The sequence below is a fragment of the Acipenser ruthenus genome, chromosome 2 (assembly GCF_902713425.1).
Source record: "Acipenser ruthenus chromosome 2, fAciRut3.2 maternal haplotype, whole genome shotgun sequence".
Taxonomy (NCBI): domain Eukaryota; kingdom Metazoa; phylum Chordata; class Actinopteri; order Acipenseriformes; family Acipenseridae; genus Acipenser; species Acipenser ruthenus.
Genome location: NC_081190.1, coordinates 55789165 through 55812844, shown reverse-complemented (window position 1 = coordinate 55812844; position 23680 = coordinate 55789165). Strand labels below are relative to the sequence as shown.

Here is a 23680-nt window from a genome sequence, read left to right as displayed (position 1 = left end):
TACATAAAATCATAGACCACAATATAAGTTTTATAAATAAATTGCACCACTTTTTTAAAGCTAGTGTACAGGTATGAGAAATCTACAAACAATATCTGCTTGCAGGTCAAGCTAACAATCGCCATGTTAATGACAAAAAAATTACAAAATGACATGTTCAAATGGATAAAAAGAGACTAAACAATACATCCGAAAAAAAGTTGAAACATGCACAAAACAAAGGCAAGCAAAACATTAGTACCCTTTCATAACTATCAACATTAACAAAGTGTATTTTGCCAGTTTAAGGACATCAGACAGGATGTATTACTCTAAAATTCAGAAGTTAATTTTGAACTTCTTGCATGACCTTTTTGACTGTTAAGCTCTCACATGTATTGATCAGTCACTAATTGGATAAAATGTTAATGTTTAAAATACTTTAGCATAGAGTCCTGCATTGGGTCGGGTACCCGCGGGTGACCTGCAAAAGCGGGTCGGGTTCGGGTCGGAATTAACTTTTTCGCGGTTCGGGTGCAGGCCAAAAAAATGTAATTTTCAGGTCAGGCTTGGGTCGGAATTTGAATCACCAAAAACATTTTCTGTCCTTTCAGCGTACTCGTCTGTAACCCTTTCCTAAATAACGTATTAGAAGGTAAATGTAGCTGTATTTCCTGCACTAAAGCAGGAGGCAATTAGGGAGGAGTCAGCTGACTCAGCAGTCTTCTCGGTTTGTATTGCCGCTTGTTTGATTTGTGACTCGATTTGTTGCTTGTAAAACCCGTCATTATGTTTTTGTGAACGACAGCCACAAAACTGGTACATCTCTGCAAAAGCACAGGTGTAGCTCCCTTTCAACTTGTGGCACGAAAGGAATGGACAGGTATTTTTAAATAAAGTAAGTAGAGATAGTTAATATGTTGCTATGTTAAAATATATCCACACCACTATAGCGAGCTACTATGCTGTATAGCCTATTGTATAAACTCAATCTGTGGAGAATGGTAGATCTATCTGTGTGTGAATGTGAGAGCGTGAAACAGTCAGTGGATGCAAGCAGTAGGTAAAGGACAAACACTTGCAGGTTCTGGTTGCAGGTCTTATTAAAGCGGGTCGGGTTGGGTCAGGACTCTGCTTTAGCATATTCACAAACAAATATATTGCAGAATCAATTTCAGTTAATCATTTCTTAATCCCTTTTATTAGGAATAACAAGTAATGTCTTAGTTTTAGTTTCATACTTAATTGTTTTCCACATAATTCTGTTATCAGTCGCTCTTATAACCTCTGCTCCCACACAGCCCTTCCCTTTGCTGTGTGTAATCAGCTCTGTAAAGCATGCACTAGCAGTTATGCCCCTCTATGGAAGATGGCTAGAATTCTTTTCTTGTTGTTAGTGGAAGAAACTTGACCTACAATTAGCCTAAAAATAACCCTCTGTTATGCGCTAGTGAGCGAATCGAGCAAGTGAAACAAAAATAATTTGTTCCTTTCTTGCCACCTTTATACTGCTGAGAGAATTATAATAGCATCTTTTTAAATGTATTCAACATAAAGGTGGCACTGTTTTTAGACGAAGAAGAAAAAAAGCAAGACCTTGAAACCTACAATATTCTTCTGGGAGCAAGGTACTGTAGTTCATAAAAAAAAAAAAAAAATCATGGTAAGGGCTGCAGTTCTAGCAACTGAGCACTCCACCCTTTTTACAGTGTGTGCTCATTAAACACATGCCCTTGGTCAGCAGAGCATGCATACTGTAACCTTTGTGTTCTAAAAATAGTCTAAGTGATGGAATCTTTATATTAAAAATACTTGTTTAAATGAATGGTAACCAAATCAGCAGAGCTTCATGGTACTGGTTGTCAGTGTTTACTCAATGTCATTTGTGTTAGACCTGGCATCCTTCCCGATTGCATGTTATCAGCCTGAAACATGGTCTAAATCCCGCCCAATAGCACTTGGCAGTTGACTTGTAGTTTTGTGGCACCACCCATGTTCTGAATTACATCACCGTGTAGAGCTGAACAAATATTCCACCTTCTACTTCTGTTTATTTATTTAACTTTGCAAACAGGTAACCGGGTGTAGGCACTGTACTGTACTACACAAGGATGGTAGCTTGTACTGATTTGTTACACTCAAGCAGGAATGTAGACTGAAGAAGAAGGAGGATGGATTTTTTAAAGCGAGTTGCCCCTGCTGTAATGTTTGGGGATGTGGTGTTGGAGGTGGGGAGCACTGTGCGAGACAGCTCACCCAGGCTCCTCAAAATGAAACGCGTCAGTCTGCTTTCCATGGGGCAGACTATTGATGAGGATGAAGAGATGGGTCACCGGGGGTTCAGATTGGACAGATCAACTAGAATTAGACTGAAAGGTACAGTATGGCACAGCTGGACTGCAGCCCTGGCTTTGGCCTGGTGCATTAATAATGTAGCCGGTCAGCACTTACTGCTGAGTAGCATAGGCAGGATAGTGATTGCTCACTGGAGAATTTGTGAGTCAAAAATAAAATCTTCAGCAGGCAACTAAGCCGGACCTTATTATCCAGTGTCTCAATTAGTATTTCCACTATATTTTCCAAGTTCTGGTTAACATTGTAGCTTTATAACTGCTTGTATTGTGAATTATGGAATTAAGTAAATATTTGCAATTGTAGTAGAATGTTTGTAAAGTTTTGAAACGATGATTTGGATAAACTTCAGTGAATGTTGAAAGACAGGATTTATGTACAGTATAGCAGCACCATATGTCAGATCCTAGGACAGTAGCTGAAAAGAAAATGTGCTTCATTCCAATTGAGGAATAAGTTAAAATAGGGAGTGCATACTAATGTAAAACAAAAATACTTTGGGTTGTGGACAGTTTGGTGACACTGTTCACTGGGTGTTTTATTTTGTTTTCAGTTCTTATACTGGTTCTTGACACTGTTTGGTATTAGATTGGTATTGGATTTTAATACAACTTTTGTTTACGTAATGTGCATTATACAAATCCAAAGATCCAATTTTTGCATGCGAGTGACATTTAGTGTGATTTAATTATAGTATTCACACATTGTCAAACGTTTTCTCTTAACAGAAAAAAAAAAACAAAAAAAAACACAGTGCGTGAATGCCACCTGACGAACCTTCGAAGGTTTAAAACTACCTTCGAATTCCTGGCTAGCCAACAAACCTTCAAACACAGCCCTACAAGAATCCCAAGCTGAGCTTTTATTCCAACTCAGCCCAACATGAAAAGTTCATCAGATCCTCAAGTTTTTTTAGTTGTTGACTTTTCTTTAATCAATTTTGCTTTGCCGCGTGGTTGCTGAACAAGCCAAAAAACAGAGTTCTTTTTGACAACCTATATTCACGACAGAGATATGCCTGCGTTGCTCCTTTTTACAAACAATCAATATAGTATCCAGCTTTGCAGCAACATGAAATGATTTTCATTTCAGAGGCATAGAGTTGACTTCACTGCGGAGGTGGCATCCCGTGTGTACAGACCAGGATGTTGACAGTTTGTATTTATATTCTCTTTTTTATTTATTTATTTATTTATTTTATTTGGGGTCCAAGGGCCAGGTTCGTTATAGCCGAAGGTTTGTTATAATAAAGGACGTTATAGCGAGGGTGTACTGTAGTATTTCTCAATTTTTAGTAAGCCTTTGTTGTATACCAGTTATACCGTGAAAATGTTATCCCAGCCCACTTCTACTGACCGTTAGTCCAAAAAAAAATGTCAACGCCTTTGTTGAATTAGCAGTATGCTGTACACTCAAGTAGGTGAAAGGTAAAAATCCACTTAAGATATGATGCTTATCAAACTGAGCTTGACGTATTTTGCCTGTGAACTCATTGTCCCTGTTGATTTGCGTTAGAGCCACATTATGAGCCAGTGGTATATTTTAACAAGTTACAGACCAGACCAATGAAATCAGCCCACAATCACCCGAGTGGCACTCCCTGATCTAGACATGCTAACATTACATACAAAAAACAGCACAAGAACACTAAATGTCATACTGGTGGCTACAATACAATTACAGTAGGTTTTGTGATGCACCTAAATTGTGTTAAAATCAAAACATTTTTACAGCAAGGAAGTGCAAAGTGTTTTTTGAAACAATTTTTCGAGATGTACAAGCAGTATTCCGCGTTTCCGGTTTATTCTGAATTTTACTGAAAAATTACAGGATTTTTTTTTTTTTAACTGGACGTCGATTTTTAATGATTTATACCTGATTTTTATCTATTCAATATTTTCTAGGAAATGCACAATATTTTGATTTAAATGCTGTTTTATTTTGACTCTGACATTGTAATAAGCAGCCCTACACTGTATCCTAAGATACAGCAGACGTTTAGACGTCAGAGGATCAAATAACGTTCAAACGTTAAAGTTCAAAAGCGCGTGATTTTATGCCATTTGGTTTCTCTGTTTTCCAGCATAAGCCTGTAGGTGTAATGCTATTTACAGCTATTGGCAGCAGGATCGGATAGAGCTGTCCAATCCTTGTTGCTGTCTGCCAAGAAGGTTAAGGGTTTTGCATAATGTAGATCAAATTGGTCCCAGGAAGAAAATACATTAAAAATAAATATGCATCATCTACTTTTGATGTCCTCATATTTTATTCACAAATATCTGAATCTAGAGATCTTTTATTGGTCAACACTTTGTAGTAATTGTCTCCTCATTTATAATCTCTGGCTTTTGTCTGAGGCCTTCAGTAAGCACTCTGTCGCCTATTGGCCAGGAAAGTGAGTGCAAACATGCATCTGTCTTGCATTGACTGTTCAATAAAAACAAGTTTGAATTAAGGTTTTAACCTGCGTTGACTAAATGTTAGTGGTCTGTAAAGATAGCAGACTGGTTCTGCCCATTCAGCCTGTGGGAAAGGTCTCTAGTCAAACTTACCCTTGAATGAGAGATTAATATATTAGAAGATACAATACCAGCCACAGTTTTTCTAAAGAGATCCAGCACGTTCAGTAATGAGGTAGTACACGTACCACATTCTGGAATGTAAAGTAGAAAATAAACAAACATGTGTCTGCATCCTGCAGCAGAACAATAGCTACAATATTGACCATATCTGCTAATAACAAAGGTTAGCTTTTTATAAAAATCCCACAGTTTACCCTGATGATGATGATGATGATGATGATGATGATTGATTAAATGAACGCCACAAATACTGGTGGAACAATAAAGAAATTCACAGTTTTTCATTTTTTATTTAGTAGAGTTCTTTTAAATTTTAGATTTGACGTTTTTGTGAAGGCATGAGTTTATTATCCTGTACAGTATTAGGAAGGAGAGTGGAAGGCAAGTTGTAAATCGGGTTACAGAGTGCTCTTTGGTAAATTACTATAATGTGAATTCTGCCATTTAAACCTGGCCTTTTAATGTTTTGTGATTTAATGGCCTTTTGAAAATTGTTTTTTTTTTTTTTAAATTAAAAATCCGCTGTAATGAGTCAAATTATCCTGATATTTTCTCCTGAATGCACAGATGCACAGATCTAGGGCTCTTGCAGGAACAAATGGTGGTTGAATCCTCTTTTAAAATGATCTCCTTATTTCTATTTGTGTCCTCTGGTAATGGAATGAAGTGTTCTCTCTGGTCTGAGCAGAACTGTGCAGTGACAGGACTGTCAGTTAGGAATGCCTCTGGAGCTAAACAACAGCTATAGGAGAGAACACAGGTAGGGTCCATTCACTTATTTGATTATTTATTTATTTATTTATTTATTTATTTATTTAAAATTTTAAGAAATACAGAAACCTGGATCACCTAATGGGTAGTTGAAAACTGCTGCAATTTTTGTGCATGTACTGCGACTCAAATCAGTTTATATGGTTAACAATTAGAATTAATTTGTGGAGGTGCCCCGTGTGGATTATAGTGTCAAATCTAGTCATAACATCAGTGATCAAACAACTATGTTTTGAATTGAAGAGGCCAAGGTAAATAATTAGTCCTACAGAAGAATTTTTAAAAGGACTAAGAATGTATCGCATTTGTGGTTATGTGCTTTCCGGTAGCTGTTTTAGGTAGTAAGCTTATGTGGTCTTTTAAAGTTGACATTAAATAGCTCTTCTCAATCTTAACAGCACTTTTTATACAGTCTCTAGATTTCAAGGGATTTTCCCTGATTGTTTCATGGACAAGTGCAAAGCTTTGTCTGAAAACAAAACTGATTGCCCACAACACAAAATATAAAAAAATATATATATATATATTCACTAATCAGTGGATTTAGTAAATTGTCGTATTTACAGGTCACACAACACTAAAATCTGCATATTATAAATCTGTGTTTTCAGGCTTTGTTTACAAATTGTATTTTCTTTTCACATTTCAAACATGAAATACAGCATAGTTACCATGAACTAGTGTTCTGCTGAAAATTATAGACAAGCATTGAAAAATGTTTTTTTTTTTTTTTTTTTTTTTTTATAATTTCTTACATAAATATGCTACAGTGCAATACGACTACAAAGAAACATTAAATAATAATGTGCATCAAACATACTCATGTCAGACACATAGCCTAACTGAAAACACAAACATAACATAACGTTTCTGAATAATTTCTTCCCAAGGTCCTTTTTTTGAAGGCTAAACTGTTAAAACTGGAATTTAAAATGTAAAAGCTTGTAGGCTATTACTGTATCACATGTATGCAGGTCTGTTTGTTAATTACTACAGATACGTGATACAATAAGGTTCCCTGTAGAAATGTAACCATTACTGAATGGGTATTTACCTCCTAAAGACCCAAATTCTGAATATTGTATACCAAAACTGCTCACCAAGCATGTTACACAGTCATGACTCTGCCCCCGAAGTATCAAAAGGACTGCGCTCACAGATCTCTGTATAATTTTTCCTTCAAGCCTACTGCAATCATGGAGGCATGCGTCTTTGAAGGTTAATGGTTAAATTTCTATTTCAGGTAACCAGGGTTATGATAGTATAATCAAGCCGTCACAAGGGCATGATTGCAGAATGATCGGAGTGCTACAAGGCTAAGCCAAAAGGCTGCACTGTGCTTTGCCATTTGGAACCCCAATAATTAGCTAGGGTGAAAAAACTGAGGGAGAAACTCACCTCTATGCCTGTGTTGTAAGGGTCGACTGGGAAGCCGCCCTTAACACTTTAGTTCCAAAACCAGGGTTTTGAGGATCCACGACATATTAAGTCTGTAGAACCTAGTGAAGGTATGGGGAGTAGCGCACACCACTGCTGTGCATCTGTCTTTGACAGATGCACTCTGGAACAAAGGCAACAAAGTTGCCATGCCCCTAGTGGGATGGGAAGTGAGCTTTTCTGGAGGGGGGAAGTTGGCCAGTTCATAGGCAGTCCTGACCGTTTCTGCTATCCACTTCCGCCCCATAGCAGACAAAAAATTGTTAGGACTGTCTCCAACCTTTCGTCCTGTCAACATAATACGCCAGGGCCCAAACTGGGAAGAGCATATGGAGCTGTCACTCTCTGTCAGACTGGAAAGGAGGTGGATGGAAAGCCTTCAATTCCACAGACTGGTTGACATGAAACGCCAAGGTGGGTATTTACCTGACAGAGTCCAAGCACACTCCGAGACAAGAGGCTGTCTGGGAAGCCATGAGCTGGCTCTTCGCATCGTTCACTGAAAGGCCCAACCGTTGAAGGTGGCCAATGACAAGTTCCGTGTGGGCCTCTGCCTGTGCTGGAGACAGATAATTGAGTACTCTGATGCCTTTGAGTCTCAGTGGGGCCAAGATAGTTTCCATGCACTTCGGGAAGGCATGTGGAGCTAGGGAAAGACCAAATGACAAGACAAAGACTTGTACACTGTTCACTGAACGGCGAACCGCAGGCACTTTCTGTGCACTAGCTTTATGGGGGTGTGGAAATAGGGGTCTTTGAGGTCCACAAAACCACCTTGTCCGTACCAACACTAGACTGAGGGAAGCCTGCTTGTTAGAATGAACTAACAGCCTTCGCAATGGTGATGCTAAAAAGCTGTCCCCAAAACGGCATCAAGATACCGCGGTTCAAATTGCAAGCAATAACAACCGCAGCGAGTATCTAGGTCCTGCGCAGTGCTGCTGAGCACCATGTTGCAAACAGGCCTGCGCATAGTATATGTAAAAAAAGAAAATAAACACAATAAAAGACTTTTTCAACAAAAAACAGTAATTTAATATTACATAAATAATATAAAATGTCTTGTATAGTGCTAAATAGCAAAAACAAGAAAGAATATAAGCTCCAGCCGTAGCTGTTCAGCCTGGGGGAAGAGCACAAAGGCAGCTAACTTATGTTGCTGGATTCCTGGGAAGGAGCAACTGGAGCCGCTGGCTTCATGTGAGGCACGAGGCCGCAGTGGGACGTAACTAGCAACAGGCTTGTAGTGCACACAATACACAGAATAGACAATTATTACAGCGCTTAGTTTAAATATCACATATCATTTGTGTAAAACACGAAAATGTTTAAATATATACAGATAGAAGCAACAATACTTATCTGAACAAGGCTCTCCTGTTGCAAATTCCAAGTTTTGCCACCAAAGCATTCTGTGATGGTGTGAGCACAGTGACGAGCAGAACACGTTTTTTTCCCCCGTGTTTTTTTGTACTTCCCAGAACTCAATGTTGTGTTTGTAAAAATGTAATAAAATATTCTTGGCAGGAAAGATGAAAGACAGTTGTGTCCTAGCCAGTTTGTTCAGAATGGTTGATATGTGTTTAGATTGAGCCGGTTGGTAGAAAAATTAGTTGGCCGGCAAACTCCCACCACAACATTTTTGGCACAATAAAGCAGGTTACAGTGCACTGCAAGTGGATGCATTCTTGGATTTTGATGTTGATTTAAAAGTGAGTTCCAATGTTTCTTAAGAAAATACACAGTCCTTTTTTTCAATTAGTAATAGGTGTCCCAAGCACAGAACAGACAGATTCAAAATTCATACAACTTTACGAGATGTTAAATACCCCTTAACACAGGGTGGTTCCCCTCCCCTGTCTCTGGCACTTAGCCAATGGTAAAGTAACCTGTTACTGGGTGTTGGTACTTTTATGTGCATCCCCCAACCCAGTCGAAGCCTGACACCTTGTCTGTGGAACCTGACTATCGGGTGTGATCATGTTTTTAATACCTATGCTCAAATCCGCTCTATATTGGGGAAATAGCACCTTGAAAACCAGGATCTTACACCCGAGGTTAAAGGGTACTTTGACCTTCAAAGTAACCAGATCTTATCCTGTTTCCCCTAGACAGAAAGGGTGTTGGCGGTGTGTGAGATTACATGGGGAGAGATAGTTAAGGACTTACTCCTTTTTAGTATAACAAGAGAATTGTAAAATGGTTAAAAATGTCTGCCCATGTTGTTGCATAGTGAGTGAGATACTTGAGCATGGAGGAAAAGAAAGTGTGCTGCGTAAGTCATTGCCTGTAATGTGGCACTCCTTGTAGTTTTACTTTGTTTTTAGGTTATGCCTCTGCCTTCCAGACAGCTGCCTAGATCAATCCACCCAATCAACCAACCTAAGAATAAGCTACAATATTTGCAATCCATTAGGAAAGAGTTAAAACACCAAGAACAGTGGCTGCTTTAAAAACAAAATTGCTGTATTTGGGTAATACACTACAAAAGGAAGAGAATATTAATGTTGCCGTTACATAAGCTGTGGTAAACTATATTACAACAAGATAAAATGCGCAACAGGTAATATACACATTTAGTTTGTGATATTTAGGTAAATACACATGTTTTTTCACATCTACAGTATGTACAACACTTGTTTAGTGTTTTTCAATAGATCAATGCATGTCTGAATAATATTGTACTTTGTCTATTTACAAAGATTTGCAAAACGATTAAAGCAATCTACTTGTAATGAGAATTGAAATGTACCTAGACCAGTTTTAAGCACAAAGTTCTCGCCTTGTTTTAAAAAGGATTTGAATGTACAGTAACAGGTTTGTCATTAAGGTTTTGAAAGCAAACAAGGTCTGCCTGTCCACATAAGTTGGTATATATCCTCGGAGGACTAGTTCTTTTAAAAGTCTTGTGCAAAAAAATGTAAGGCATCATTGAACTTCTTTTCAGTGAACCTGATCTATTTCAGATCATTTCAAGTTTATTTTGTTTCATACTGCTTGCCTAAAAATAATGTAAGCAGCCGAAACAATGAAGTTCATTGTAAAAGCTCTTGTTGACTGCTTTGAAATTCTCTCTGTTTTTGCATAACTTGTGTTGTTTTGTAAGCCATGTGATGGAAACAAGCACAGTAGATGTTTAGTGTAACAAGTGCCAAGAGCAGCTGAGTGTGTGCACAGTACTGCTCTGTTGGGAGGACTATTATCATTCAATATATTGAAACTATCAAGGGGTTTTAAGTGTTAGTTGTCTTCTGGCCCAGGATGATTTATTCCTAGTAATTCTTGCACACACTAAGATTAATAGAAGGGTAACCATCTTCAGAGGTGGAATAAGATTAAATAGTCCTGCATGTTTTCATGTTGGGAAATCATGTTTTTTTTTTTTTAACTCTGTTGTTGAAAATTTGGGTGCAGTACAGTATCTTGCCTTGGGTCCTAATGCTTATCAAATGTTTAGACAGCACTTGTACTAACAAAGAAAACCCAGTATTACAAGTTACTAAATGTTGCAAACAGAGAATACAACAAATATAAAATATACAGTAAATGTCACCTTTTGGCTCTGCAACATTATTTTGATGAAGCTGTGATATATTGTGCAATTAAACCAAATGCGTTTATATTTATAATCATTATGGACCTACTGTAGATCCAGACAGTAAATTGAAGTGTTTTCAGAAGATTTGGAAAAAATAAAATAAAATAATTATACTACATGTGTGGGTGGCGGTTGGGGGGGGGGGGGGGGGGGTTATGGAAGTCATAAAATGTTTCTGCCCCATTTAGTTTACCATACTAGTTCACTGGAATTAAAAATTAATCCGAAGATCACCTTACTTTTTTAAATACGTTTACAATACAGTTCAGAAAGAGATAAAACAGAGATGCTAATGTGAATTACAGTAGCTTCAAGGACAGGTTGAGTGAGTTTTGAGGTCTGTGCAAGTTCAAGCCCTGTGAATGTACACCATTAGTATGGATAATGCAAGATCTATTACCTGGATACATTAACTGAGAACCATCCAGAGAGGCATGTTGCTATGTTGTTTTTGGTGCTGAAAAGTATGTAAATATCAGAACAGGAGTTTGGGGGAGAAAAAAACTTCTTGTTCAGTACTCCTATTTTTATATGAGCTTCAGCTAACTGAACAGCCTCGAAATATGACAAGAGAACTGATTTGACTTTGATGTACTCTGAAAATGTTTTCAGTGTAAAAAGAGGTAACATCCCTTGCATTGAAACATACAATATGACATCTGCCAGCAAGCAAGGCACAAGAAGGTATAAGAATTTGTCACGTTGTTTGGATAGACATTTTGCAGGTCTCTGTAAATGAATGGTATGGTTGGTCATTGTTTTAAAAACATTACACTCACTGTGCAAAACCCAACTGCTGTAAGTTATAGGGCCCTATTTTGAAGAAAGTTGTATGGCAGCAACAAGGCAAATATTGAAAGAGGATTACAGTCATTTTAAAAGTATAAAACTGAATCTATTCTGAAATTCAGAAATGTAACTTCCAGTGATACTCTAGGGCTTTTTTTCTATTCTTTCTATGTTTGTAAACATTCAGTGTATAGTGTATTAACCTTGCTGTAACATACAGTACTGTAGTCGCTCTAGAAATAATGATGACTGCATGTTTAAGGGCTGATTTTGCATAGACTGTCGAATCTTTATGGCTGGCTTACATTACAGTACTGTTGTCCTATTGGACACGGAAATAAATGATATTTGATTTGTCAATTATTTAAACAAACATAGCCCTGACCTGACAACATAAAACATACATAAATACAAGACTGAACATAGTAAATGGAAATTAAAAATATGTAAATCATTTATATATTTTTTCTTTGTTAATAGTCATTTTGCTTGCTTGATAATTATACTGTAATTAGTAACAATTTGCAAGAGATATGTACCTGCCTGTACTGCAAAAGGTTGGATTAAATGCTGTTTGGGGGACCTACTTTTAATGCCATGTTAAGTTTGCCATTAACCCTGTAAAGGCAATTAGGTTGTAACGTTCCATGTTATAAAACCGCATATTTAAGGAATATAATTATTTCCTGTTGGAATTACAGTACAAATCTTATGCTGCTTAGAAAAAGTGCCTTCTAGAGCATTCCATTACTGTGTCTAACTGACTTCTCTAAAGGTAACACTGTTGTGCTATTGTCAAAGTTGTTTCATGTGTACTGTAAGAGGTTCCCTATCAAGTACGAAATGTAACCATTACCTAATAGGTATTTATGCCAAGACCCTGATAACCTGAATAAGATATATCAAAGCTGCATGTGAAAGCCTGTGATGCAGTCGTGCCTGCCCCCGAGGGCATAAGTGGACTGCAGACAGACATCGTCATAATTTATCCTTTCATCCGACCTGAGAGGGAGAGATCTACGAACAGATAAGTGTCAAGTTACTTTTATCTGCTTATTCGCTTGTGTAATTACACTATTTTGAATGCGATTTATGATTAGGTTAGTATTTGCTACTTGCACGTATTGTGCACTCAGCCGTGGTTTTTGTTAGTCCCTCAGCAGCCATGTGCCCGGCGTGAAGCCGGCGGCGCTGTCACACTTACCCGGGATCGAACAACCTTAAGTCAGGTACTTGTGTTCTCTCTCAGGCTGTTCGTTTGAAGTTTAAAAAATAAAATTTCGTTTTTTGTTACTAAAATTGATTCGAAATGAAAATGATATAAAATGAATGGTAATCGAGTTGTTACTGTTTTGTGTGAGAATTTGTTTCTCTGTGTGTATTTTTCTGTTTTTTTCACAGAAATACAAACACAGCTGCTGGGCTCAGCAGTCCTGCATTTGACTGAGACTCGCTCTTCAGGATAAACTGCTTGCAGCTTTTCCCACAGTGTCTCGTTGTCACATTAATTCTGCTTGCAGAATTGTTGAGAAGGCTGTTAGGCTAACAGTAGGCTTTCCTCAGGTTTTAGACTGTTTGTTTGGGTTAGCCAAAACTGCAGCAACAGTACTGTACACTACTGTACTGATCCTGTGCTACTGGTACCAAACCGACCCCATACCGTTCGGGTACAGTCCCGGTTCCAACCTGCTACCGACTGGGGTTTTACAATCCTCAATCTGGTACCAAGCAGGCCTTTGTTGACAGTCAAGATGCTGTTTTTAGCAAGCTGAAGCAGCAATTGTACATTCTTACGGTACATTGCTTGCTATTTGCATAATGACTGGTCCCTGTGACGCAAGCAAGGCCAGCCTGCCTGTGGACAAGCAGATGCTCTTCCTGCCTGAGGCAGCAGCATGCAAAGGAGGCACTGGTAAACTGCATTTTCTATGAGTTTTGTGTGCATTCTCCAAGCGTACGTTGGAGAAATGTGTCTCCTGCAGCTCTACAAAGCGCTCTGTGTCCCTCACCTGCACAGCGCTCTTCCCCATCACCCTCTCATCAAGAGGTGGCTAGATCCTCACCCCATGGCTCTGTGCCAAGGGAGAGCCACTCACCGGGAATAGAGAAGCTCTGAGCAGCAGTTTCCCACAGGCACGCGTGCCTGATGGAGACAAAGTTTGCTCCATTCCGTCCGGTTCCCGCCTGCTACTGACCGGTGTTTACATCCCAGTCTATTACCAAGCAGGCCTTATTGATAGTCCTGTTGCTGTCTTTTAGCAGCTGAGGCAGCAACTTTACATTCTTCTGTACATTGCTTACTAATTGCATAATGCCTGGGTTTTATCCCTGTGCCAGCAGCCTCAGGGACCAGCACAGCCAGCTGCGCCTGCGGCCAGACCGCCGCCTAAGGGAGCGTACTCGCGTAGCTGCGTCACTAGAGTTGTATAGCAGTCCTACAGCTATGCCCTTTCACCAAGAAGGCTGACTTCCGGTTCCATCCTACCATCAAGTTGACCCATCCCAGTGAAGGCGTACCACCAACCTTACTTAGCGCCCTTCCTGGTCGGGAGGTAGATTTGCAGCTCAGATTTCTTCTCTCCCTGGGATATGCTGAGTAGTCTTTGTGTTATCTTCATAACTATCTGTGACTCCAAAGCACGAATCAGATTAGCCTAGTTGAACCATAGCAGGAATGACTATATTCTATATTGAATATTTAAAAGTGATAGGATGCCACAGCTAGTGATTGATACTGTACACTAGCCCTTTATTAGAGGTGAAAATAAGGCATACAATACATTTGCATACCATATGGAGCCATTTCAGGTTTTTAAGAGCTTAAATGGACATGGTGGAAATGAAACATGCTCAGGTGACTGAGTAGAATGTAACTTTGACCCTGAAAAATTGATCTTTATAAAAGGTACTTGCTTATCCAGTCATTTGATGATCTTTTATAGTGCCACACCTCCAGTAATCCCTATATTACTTGTCTTTTCCTGCCTGGGTGCTGTGATCAGGAAATGAGACATCAAAGATGGAGGGGCAATGAGGAAACAGCTGTCTTCAACTTCGCAGTGAGCTGAGCTAACAAGGAGAGGGCTGATTCAAAGGCTTGCATCATTAGATCACCCTCCCATTCCACTAGCAAGCATTATCATCGGTGGATTATGTGGGATGCTGCACTCTATGTCGTTCCAGGCATGCTGAGAAGTCACTGCCTTTATTGACTGGGTGTGCGTGCCTGTGTGAGTGAGTGAGTGAGTGTGTGTGTTTGTGTGTCTATAGCTCTCGCGCTCTCTCCCTCACTCAGTGTGTGGATTCTGGAGGAAAAGAATGTCCGGCTCTGATGTGGAGCCTGAGCCAGCCCTTTTCATCAGATAGAGCAGCTCTCACTGAGGAATGGCATTCAAGCGACAGCAGCAGCAGGAGAGGCAGCTGGGGCTGGGAACACAGGAAACGGGAATCTCTTTTGAGCTTTTGGCACATCCCAGGCTGAGCTACTGTTGCCATTAGCAGCTACTGGAATAAAGTTACTGCCTGTACTTTTAAGAGCTCCACCCTTGTGTGTTTACCAACAACTCAGCGGTGGGATGCAACAGTAGCAGCTGCATTCAAGCTCTCGCCCCCTGTCAAGGATTTCTCTTGTTTCTGTTTCTGGGCTGAATGCTTGACACCACCCCCCCACCCCCCACCCCCAGAAAGGTGAGAGTGCCCTTCAGGCCACTCTTCTAAGGCACTGAATTTTTTTTAATAGTTTTTCTGCTGCTGCTGCTTCTTTTTCCTGGGTCTGCCTCTGTACTGTAATTCATCTGCATTCAGCACTGTGTGTCTACCCAAAGCATGCGTCATTCAGGCACTATGGTAATGAGGTATAGACATTGGAGCCCAAAACTTTGCTGCCTTTGAGGAGAGAAGCTGACGGCATTTACATTTTTATTTGTATTTGAAGCAAAGCAGGGATCACTGTGGGCAGCATTTTCTCTTGTAAAACTGGGTGCTCTCCTGCATCTGAGGGGCACAATGTTGAGCCTCCAGGATTCTGTGTTTTTTGAAATCAGCATCAAGTCGCTATTAAAGTCTTGGAGCAGTAGCTGTGAGTATGCATGTTCTTTCATTGGGAGATTTAACAAACAGGTAATATTGTTAAATATTGCTTGTAATTAGGGTATATGTATACTGTAACTCTAGTACAATCTGGAATTAATACAGTTACCGTGAAAGAAGCTTGACAGAAAAGGATGTTCCTAAACTTTTAGAAAAATTCTGTTTCGTGGTCCCCTTACTTTAGGGGTGGTGCACTGTAAAGTCAATAAAAATTCTACCGTATATTAATGCTTTCTGCATCCCTTCTCTGTTGTCTCTATGTACAATAAGTAGCTCCTTGTAATAATCAGAGCCCTTTGGAATATTTCATTACCTCTTTGCGTTGTCTCTGTGGCCAGTTTTTTTTTCTTCTTTTTTACATATATTCATTTGTATTGCCTGCAATAATAGTTTGAAATCTGTGATCTTTAGGAATGTTTGTTTTTTTGGACTATATCTAATTGCTTACTTGCTATTGTGGTATCCTGAGCTAAGTGGTGAGATTTGTTGTAAAATATTTAGAGGATTGACATATGAGAGCAGTATCTCATAAGGTTTGACCTGCCAGGAGCAGTTTGTGTAAAGATGTAGTAATTAGTCTATTTGATAATGAACAGCCTTGATATTAGAAAACATGTAAACACTGTAAATGCTCTAGAATGTTTCATTATCCTGTTAAAGTGATGGATTGAATCACATGAACTGCACAGCCAATGCTACTGTAATGCAGGTGTAGTGTTATCAATAGCTGCTGTGTCCTCTGTAGTGCACCACTTGGTAGCAAAATGTTGACCTCCTCATTTTGTCCTTTTGATAGGGGTCCTTCAGAACAGTAGTTTTGCTAACAAACGTGTACTTAATTTTAGTTGAGCTTTTTTTCTCAGTACAGTTTCAGTACATTGTGCCAACATTACCCTTTTACCTTTCATCAGGAATATGCTGTTAAAAGGGTTGTGCAGAGATTTTTCCAGTCAAAAATGGTACTGCTGAACATGAGCCATCTTTCTTGTAAGAATGATCAGAATGGAAGTTTTTGCCAACATGCTGCTACAAGAATATCTTGCACCTCTGCCATTAGGTTTTGTAAAAATGTAGATTTAATTAAAACATTTTATTATAAAATGATCTATAACTGTGCTACAGTTCATTTAAAATAGTCATTTTCTTTTACTTACACCTGCTTTATTTGCAACAGTATTTATGACTTATTTAAGACCAGTGAAGCAGAATGATTGTGGTCCTCATGGTATTTTCTGATTCAGCTAGTAGAGGCCATGAAACTACCATGCGTGCATGTCTTTGCGGTAAACAACAAGAAACAAAGGCTGATAGTTTTGACAGCGTATGGGTTCGCTGGGGATTGAAATAACTAGGTGCCCAGCAGTGCAGCTGCTTAAAATTTCACACAGCTGCATGAATTGTTCCATGTGATGTTGCGGTGAGTGATTTTTACACAGATTAAACTCCTTGGCCTCGATTTAGGAACTGCTGTACAAATATTGAAAACTATTTAAGGGTCAAGGAGGGGTCTAAAAATTACAGCAGTATCACATACTGTGAGTGGGAGTTTTTTTTTTTTGGAGTTTGGAGCTTATTACAGCAGGAATTTAACTTTGCTCTGCTAACTTGTTTACCAATTACCTTTTTAAGCACTTTTTTGGCAAGGTTAAGGGCATTCGTAGTTTCTGTTGTACATTTTAGGGTTTCCTAATTTAGTCATGCATTCATAAGTAAATTATAACCCCACATCCCACCCTCCTCTCTGAGTATCGCAGACAGCACTGACATGCTGAAACAATGATGTTATGTAGTACAAATACTGCTGCAGACATCTTTGGCAGGCAAAACTGTGATCTACTGCAGTACCAGGCAGAACCTGGCCTTTTACACAAGACTTCCAAAAATATGAACATACAGGCCCATTTTTATTTAATGCTGTTAATTGCAGACACCCAGTGGAAGTTGTTGCTAATTAAAATGCAAATGTTTGGTAAGCAATGCTGTATCTACCAGGAAGATATCAACCTGATATTTTTGCCATTTACTTATTTTTTTCTGTATAACTTTTTAACTTGTAAAAATCCAGTAGTTACAATTCTTTATGGGTATGATTTAGGTTGTAGCTTGGCACTGCTGTCATTTATTATACCCTGCTGGACAGTCTTTGTATCCCCTGTGACAGGGATATCCAGTAGTTCATACGTATTTGAGTTTTGTATCTCCTGTAGAGAAAAGCTTATCCAGTCGTGATGAAACTTCTTGACACGTTCTTTAGCCCGTTATTGAAAGTATAAGAATCCTGAGAATACAAGGATGTGCTTGACTTTCTGGTACATGTACTGTACACATGTTAAATAACAATCTTGGTAGTTTATCGGTGGTTTAAGATACTGATACAGTAGCTCTAAAATGTTTATGTACGTGGTTTTAGTTATTGATGTTATTAAATGTATTTATTATGCTTCACAATTTTTAACACTTTTTATTATACCTTGATTCTTTGAAAGCTCAATACAACGTTTAAAAAGCCTTGGATCAGTCAGTAGAGTCTATAATTACAACTGTTTAACAGACCTCCTATTCTGTATTTTTGTTAACCAAAACAACTGCATGTACATGAACAGTTCTACAGTAAGTATATACGTTTGCTTGAAAGCATAAAAGAAGCACTTGAGAGTCAGCATTATTAAGATCTTTAAACCGTACGGATCAGATGAAAGTGGGTAAAAAATCCAGCAACACATTTATTTGATTTTAGAAGAGGTTAAATATTGAATGTGAGGCCTACCTACTGTATATACAGTAGTACTTTTTATGTTGCCATGGTAACTCAAGCAGTTGAGTGGAAGGCTTCCCTCTATCCTGATGACTGCTGGAGTGTCTTGGAGAGATAACAGGGTTTGCTTGGATAGAAGACAACCCTTGCTATAGCAAACAATTACTGGTATATACTGATAGCAGAACAGCTTTAGTAAATGCATTGTTTTGAGGACAATAACTTAACACTACAAATTGTTGTACTACTATTGCAAAAGTGTTGTTTTTTGGGCTTGTCAGAGTTGTTGACAGGCAAATTGGCAGACATGTGAAAGTAGAATGTCTTTAAAAGGTGGACAGAAAAAACAAAACATTGTGTTCTCACAATAATAGCATGGTTATTAGGAATACAGTCCACAAAAAGAATGTCTTTAAAAGGTGGACATAAAAAACAAAACATTTAACAATTTAGCATACTGTTTTTCAGGTAAGGATTTCAATATTCTTGAACATTTGTTGAATAATAACTGGAGAGAAAATAATCTGGCAATGCAATTTATTTCTGCTTTAATACATGTTTAATTGTGAAATATCTTGAAATACCTATTTTTAGACTGTGTGCAATGCTGTAATTTTTTACAGTGAAACAATATCAGCCCTATTCATTGTAGATTGTGCTTGATGCACACAGTGTACAAAAAGCAATAAAGTATTGTCACATTTAGCGCAGGTCTGTTGTAGAGGATTACTGTGCATGTGTTTTCGTTTGTAAACATCCAGGGTAACCCTATGTACTGATTGTTTGGTCTACATGTTATTGCTTACATTAATCTGTTTTTATGTTACAAGGTGAACTCTTAAAACTTCTGTTTTACTCTTAGGTATAATTTGAACTGCAGGACACACAGTTTGTTTCTGGAAATTGTGACACACAATCAGAGGAGGAAATGTTCCTGTAGGACTCCTTACCTCCTAAGTATTTATGTATCACTAAACCATTTTATTATCTAAACCACAAAAATGTGTACTGTACAGTATATCAGCATAATAATTTACATCAAACAACTTAACGTTGTGCAAATTCTTTTACATGTCTAGACAGCACAATGCATTATTTGGCATCAATATAAAAATTGGCAGTTGGAAGGAAAATCAAATGACAGTATTATTTCTGTGTTCTCACAATAATCGCATGGTTATTAGGAATACAGTCTGCAAAACTAAATTTGCTGCAATATGGAATATAGAATCAAGCAACAATCATAAAAAGAGGACCTACTGTACAGTACTGAAAAGATACTTTATAATTAGGTCTACAGTATCTCCTTGGCCTGAATCTTTTCTTTCATCTGTAGAAAAGTCTCTGTATTTTTGGTCCATGGTGTACACTAGGAAGCTTGTAGTACTTTATAAAAACACTTTGTAGTTCATGGTTAACCTTTTTTGAAAACTGCACTTTTGTGATCACTCCCCGGTTAGTTGGTTTCAAGAGTTCATGGCACGTACAAAGCTCACAAATGGTTCTACATGACTGAATTAATTATTATTACTACAGCTCTACTCACCTTTAATGAAATAATCTACACCCAGAACACTAAAATCTTAACCAGAAGAGTTCTAGAGTGGCAGCTGTTGTGTATTTCCACATACTGTTTGCCGTTTGTTTTGATGGTGCGGTGTCATTACAGTTCTGCTGTATGAAAATGAAGAATAAAAAGCATTGTTGTTCCTAATCAAGCAACTAGAATTTAACTGAAACCAAAATCTAAAAATCTCTCCCCACCCCCCTACCCTATTTTTTTTTTATACAACTACATTGTCTAAATTGTTAAATTAGTATATCGATCCTGGAACCGAGCCCTGATTTTCTTTGAGGTATATTTATAAATGTATTTATTGTCTAGGATTAATTAACAGTTATTTATTTTTTAATAATTTATTTCTAATAAAAGCAGGATCAAAGGTTCCTGACTCAATATAAATATTAATTAAAATACCATTCATAAGGTTAACTTTATAATTCAATATACCTTTTTTATCTTCATGTATAAGCTAATTTTAATATTTTAAACAATATTCCCCATTGGCTTAGTGGATATTATTTGTAACTGTTCTTAATTAACATTCAAAAATAAAATCAGACAAATAGGTTTAAAAGTCAAATGACTTTTGTTTATTTAAATGTTACAAAATTGTGTAGGTTAAATGTATGCATAGGATCAATGTAAGTTATCAGCGATAGTCAATGACTGCCTAAAAACCGGCAGAACTGGTTTAAGTGTGAACATTTTTCCATATAATTATTTTTGTAAACTAGTGTCTGTTTTACTGGAAGGTGTTAAAAAGTATCTTTTGAAGTCAATCTGCCTGTCATCTAAAAAAGGGATTACAGACACAGTATTCCAGTAATCCACATTTGAAAAGCTCCTTTGTTCTGTTTTACAGTCCTTATGCCTTCTTGAGAAAGAGTTTCATTTTATTCTTAAACTCAAATATATTTTAAATAATTTTCCACCCCAAGCGTAATGCGCTTTTGGGCAACCTGGGCTGAGGTTATATTTGAAACAAAAAAAATAAAACCTGTATTTTAGGAGAGGCAATTCCAGCAAACTAATTGTATATTACGTCTGACTTAAGGGACACATTATTAAAAGTACCTTCATCAGGATGAAACACAAGGTAAAGATTACCTGTGTTCCCTTACATCCTCAGTGGTCTTTCCAGAAGAATACAGCTCTCTGTGTGAACCATTTTATTGCAGGGGTCTGATTGAAATTGCATGCTCAGTGGCCCATGACACACATCCGTTTATTGAGGTCATCAAAAAAGATTAATTAAGTTTTCTTAGTATACAGTAACTGGATTGCTGAAAGGCAATGTTTATTATCATTTTAGAACAATTCAAATTTTAAGAGCTGGCCTTTTATAAACAAAATAAATCAGTTTTAAGATCTATTATTCTATAAAAGTAAACTATAATTGCAGTGCATTGCTTGCTGTCTCTTGAACTCTAATACCATACATTATTTAGTATTGAAAAAATGGGAGGGTTCAGCCCATTAAAGTTTCCATTTTAAGAGGTTATAAATGTAGTTAATGAATGACTTACATAAATCTTCCCTGTCGTGCACTTCCATTCGCTATGTGGAACTCTTACTGTAAACATGCATTTAAAAAAATGTAAGCATTACAATCACACCTACAGTTTAACATACTAGTTTAACCTTACTTCCATGTAATTTATTACTGTTTCAATTCCTACTGTAGGTCATTCACCTCAGCAGTTTCTAAGCATGCCACTGACTGCAAGAATAATGCCGGATCCAGTGCAGTACAAAAAAAAAATGCATTTGGCAGTAGAGCATTAAGCTTGAAATGACATATCTGAAGGGAAAATGTACACACATTTTGTTCAGTACAGGGCTGGCGGTTGTAGTTACCGTGCTGTGGGGTGGGGATTAACTATGTTGTTGGTCTTTGCTAAGAGACACAGACACAGCATAGACCCGGGTTTTATTCACTACGCTGCAGGCGAAGTTATCTCACTAGTAACAGCCTTTCAAAAAGGCATTTTACAAGCTAATAAGCTTAGAAATGAAAAACTAACACCAAAGTTGTGATTACAGTATTTCAGTTTCCTAATGACCTACTACGAATCAGGTGGTATGATGTTCTGCAGTGACGTGCACGGGGGGAGATGGGGCTGGGCATGTGACCCAATATCTGCAAAGATCATTTAATGCCAAAAATCCATCTAAACAATCGCATCACGCTTTGAAGAGAATCAGCGAGGCTCCCAAGCACTATAAACCACGATCACAGACAGAATGAAATCTGCAGATAGCAGAAGGGAATTTGGAGATTTTGTTGCGGTGTGTACTGAGGCCGATATCCTGTTGGAAAATGTTAGTGTACTGCATAAATGCAAAATATTTGGTTGAAATTGATGGTATATTTTCTGTCAAATCATATTTTTTGCCATTGCAATCCATTTTTGAATAAAGATTTTACACAGATGTTAGGTTACTTAATTGTTATCGCTGTATCAAACTATTTTGATTTAAAACAACGGAAACACCGAATTATATTTTTTTAAATGGGGAAAAAAACAAAAATAGAACAAAAATAAATAAAAAAAAAAAAAAAAGCGATTTCATAGGGCTGTATAGAAGTAGTAGAGACAATTCTGCACTCCAGGTAAAAAGTAATATAGCTTTCTTACATTATTCTTTAAAAAGTGCTCAAGAATGTGAATGGACATGCATGACAAATATGATTTACTCTTTTCACATACCAGTGGCTTTTAATTGGAGAGCAACCTTGCCTGCACAAACGCTAGGGTATTCTAACAGATTTTGTACGGACTTAAAATGGAGAGAAACGGACAGACTAGGGTTTTACTTTCCCAACTAACTTCCTAACTGGTTTGATACTCCCTGCTTTGAAGGTAGTGACAATGTTGCTAATGGAAAAAGACAATGAGAATGTGAATGTATGGTCTCTAAAAGTGTGTAGTGAAGACAAGTGTAGATAAAGGTTACTAAATCGCAAGCATATTTATAACTGGTTTGGATTGTTTAATTCAATATCAAACATGAAAATGGATTACAGTATAGGCTTTATAAAATGATGACTGACTTCTGGTTGCCACCTACCGTTGAGTCGCCCCATCTATGGGAAAGCATTTCAGCTCAGCTCAGATTCCTTCTCTCTCACAGATGGCAAGGCCAGACTAATGTACTAATGCAACTAGATTAATAAAGTACGAAATTAAAAATGGTCATGTAATATTGTCCTAAGTAATTGATTTATGTTAAACTAAAAAACAGTCATCCGCCTCCTTTCCAGTCTTGACAGAGAGCGACAGCTCTGTACACTCTGTCCAGTTCGGGCCCTGGCATACTACGTTGACGTTGGAGGCAGTCCAAACAGTTTTTGTCTGCTATGGGGCGAAGTCCCATGGTCAAGCCCTGTCTAAGCAGCAGCTATCTAAGTGGATAGCAGACACAGTCGGGACTACCTATGAGTGAGCCAACTTGCCCCTGAGGCATGGCAACTTCATGGGCTTTGTTCCAGATGCACTGCAGCAGTGTGGGCTACTCCCCATACCTTCACTAAGTTCTACAAACTGAATGTGTTAAGTGCGGCTTCCCAGTCGACCCTTACAACATCGGCATAGAGGTGAGTTTCTCCCTCAATTTTTTCACTCTAGCTGCTGTTACCTATATAAGTATTGTACATGGTAAGGGGGAGAGGGTAATACAATGTCTACCTTTGGATATGTAACACACTTTTGCTTTCGCAACATTATTTAGAAAGGAATGCACAAGTAAAACAATTTAATTTG

The 23680-nt window shown here is 38.0% G+C and overlaps 1 protein-coding gene across 13 annotated transcripts in view; it reads left to right on the top strand.

The window, feature by feature from the left end:
* LOC117409200 (protein furry homolog-like) overlaps nucleotides 1–23680 on the top strand; it is a 207520-nt gene that overhangs the window by 82350 nt on the left and 101490 nt on the right. For 6 of the 13 annotated variants that reach the window (XM_034014855.3, XM_058997406.1, XM_058997402.1 and 3 more), the window contains exon 1: nucleotides 2054–2355. The exons of 2 other annotated variants lie outside the window; for them this stretch is intronic. In XM_034014855.3, coding sequence (XP_033870746.3) covers nucleotides 2151–2355 — 205 coding nt within the window. In that variant the 5' untranslated portion in view covers nucleotides 2054–2150. Of the gene's footprint in view, nucleotides 1–2052; nucleotides 2356–5654; nucleotides 5674–15248; nucleotides 15587–23680 lie in introns of those variants that run through there. 5 more of the 13 variants (XM_034014856.3, XM_058997418.1, XM_058997395.1 and 2 more) reach the window with 4 other exon arrangements.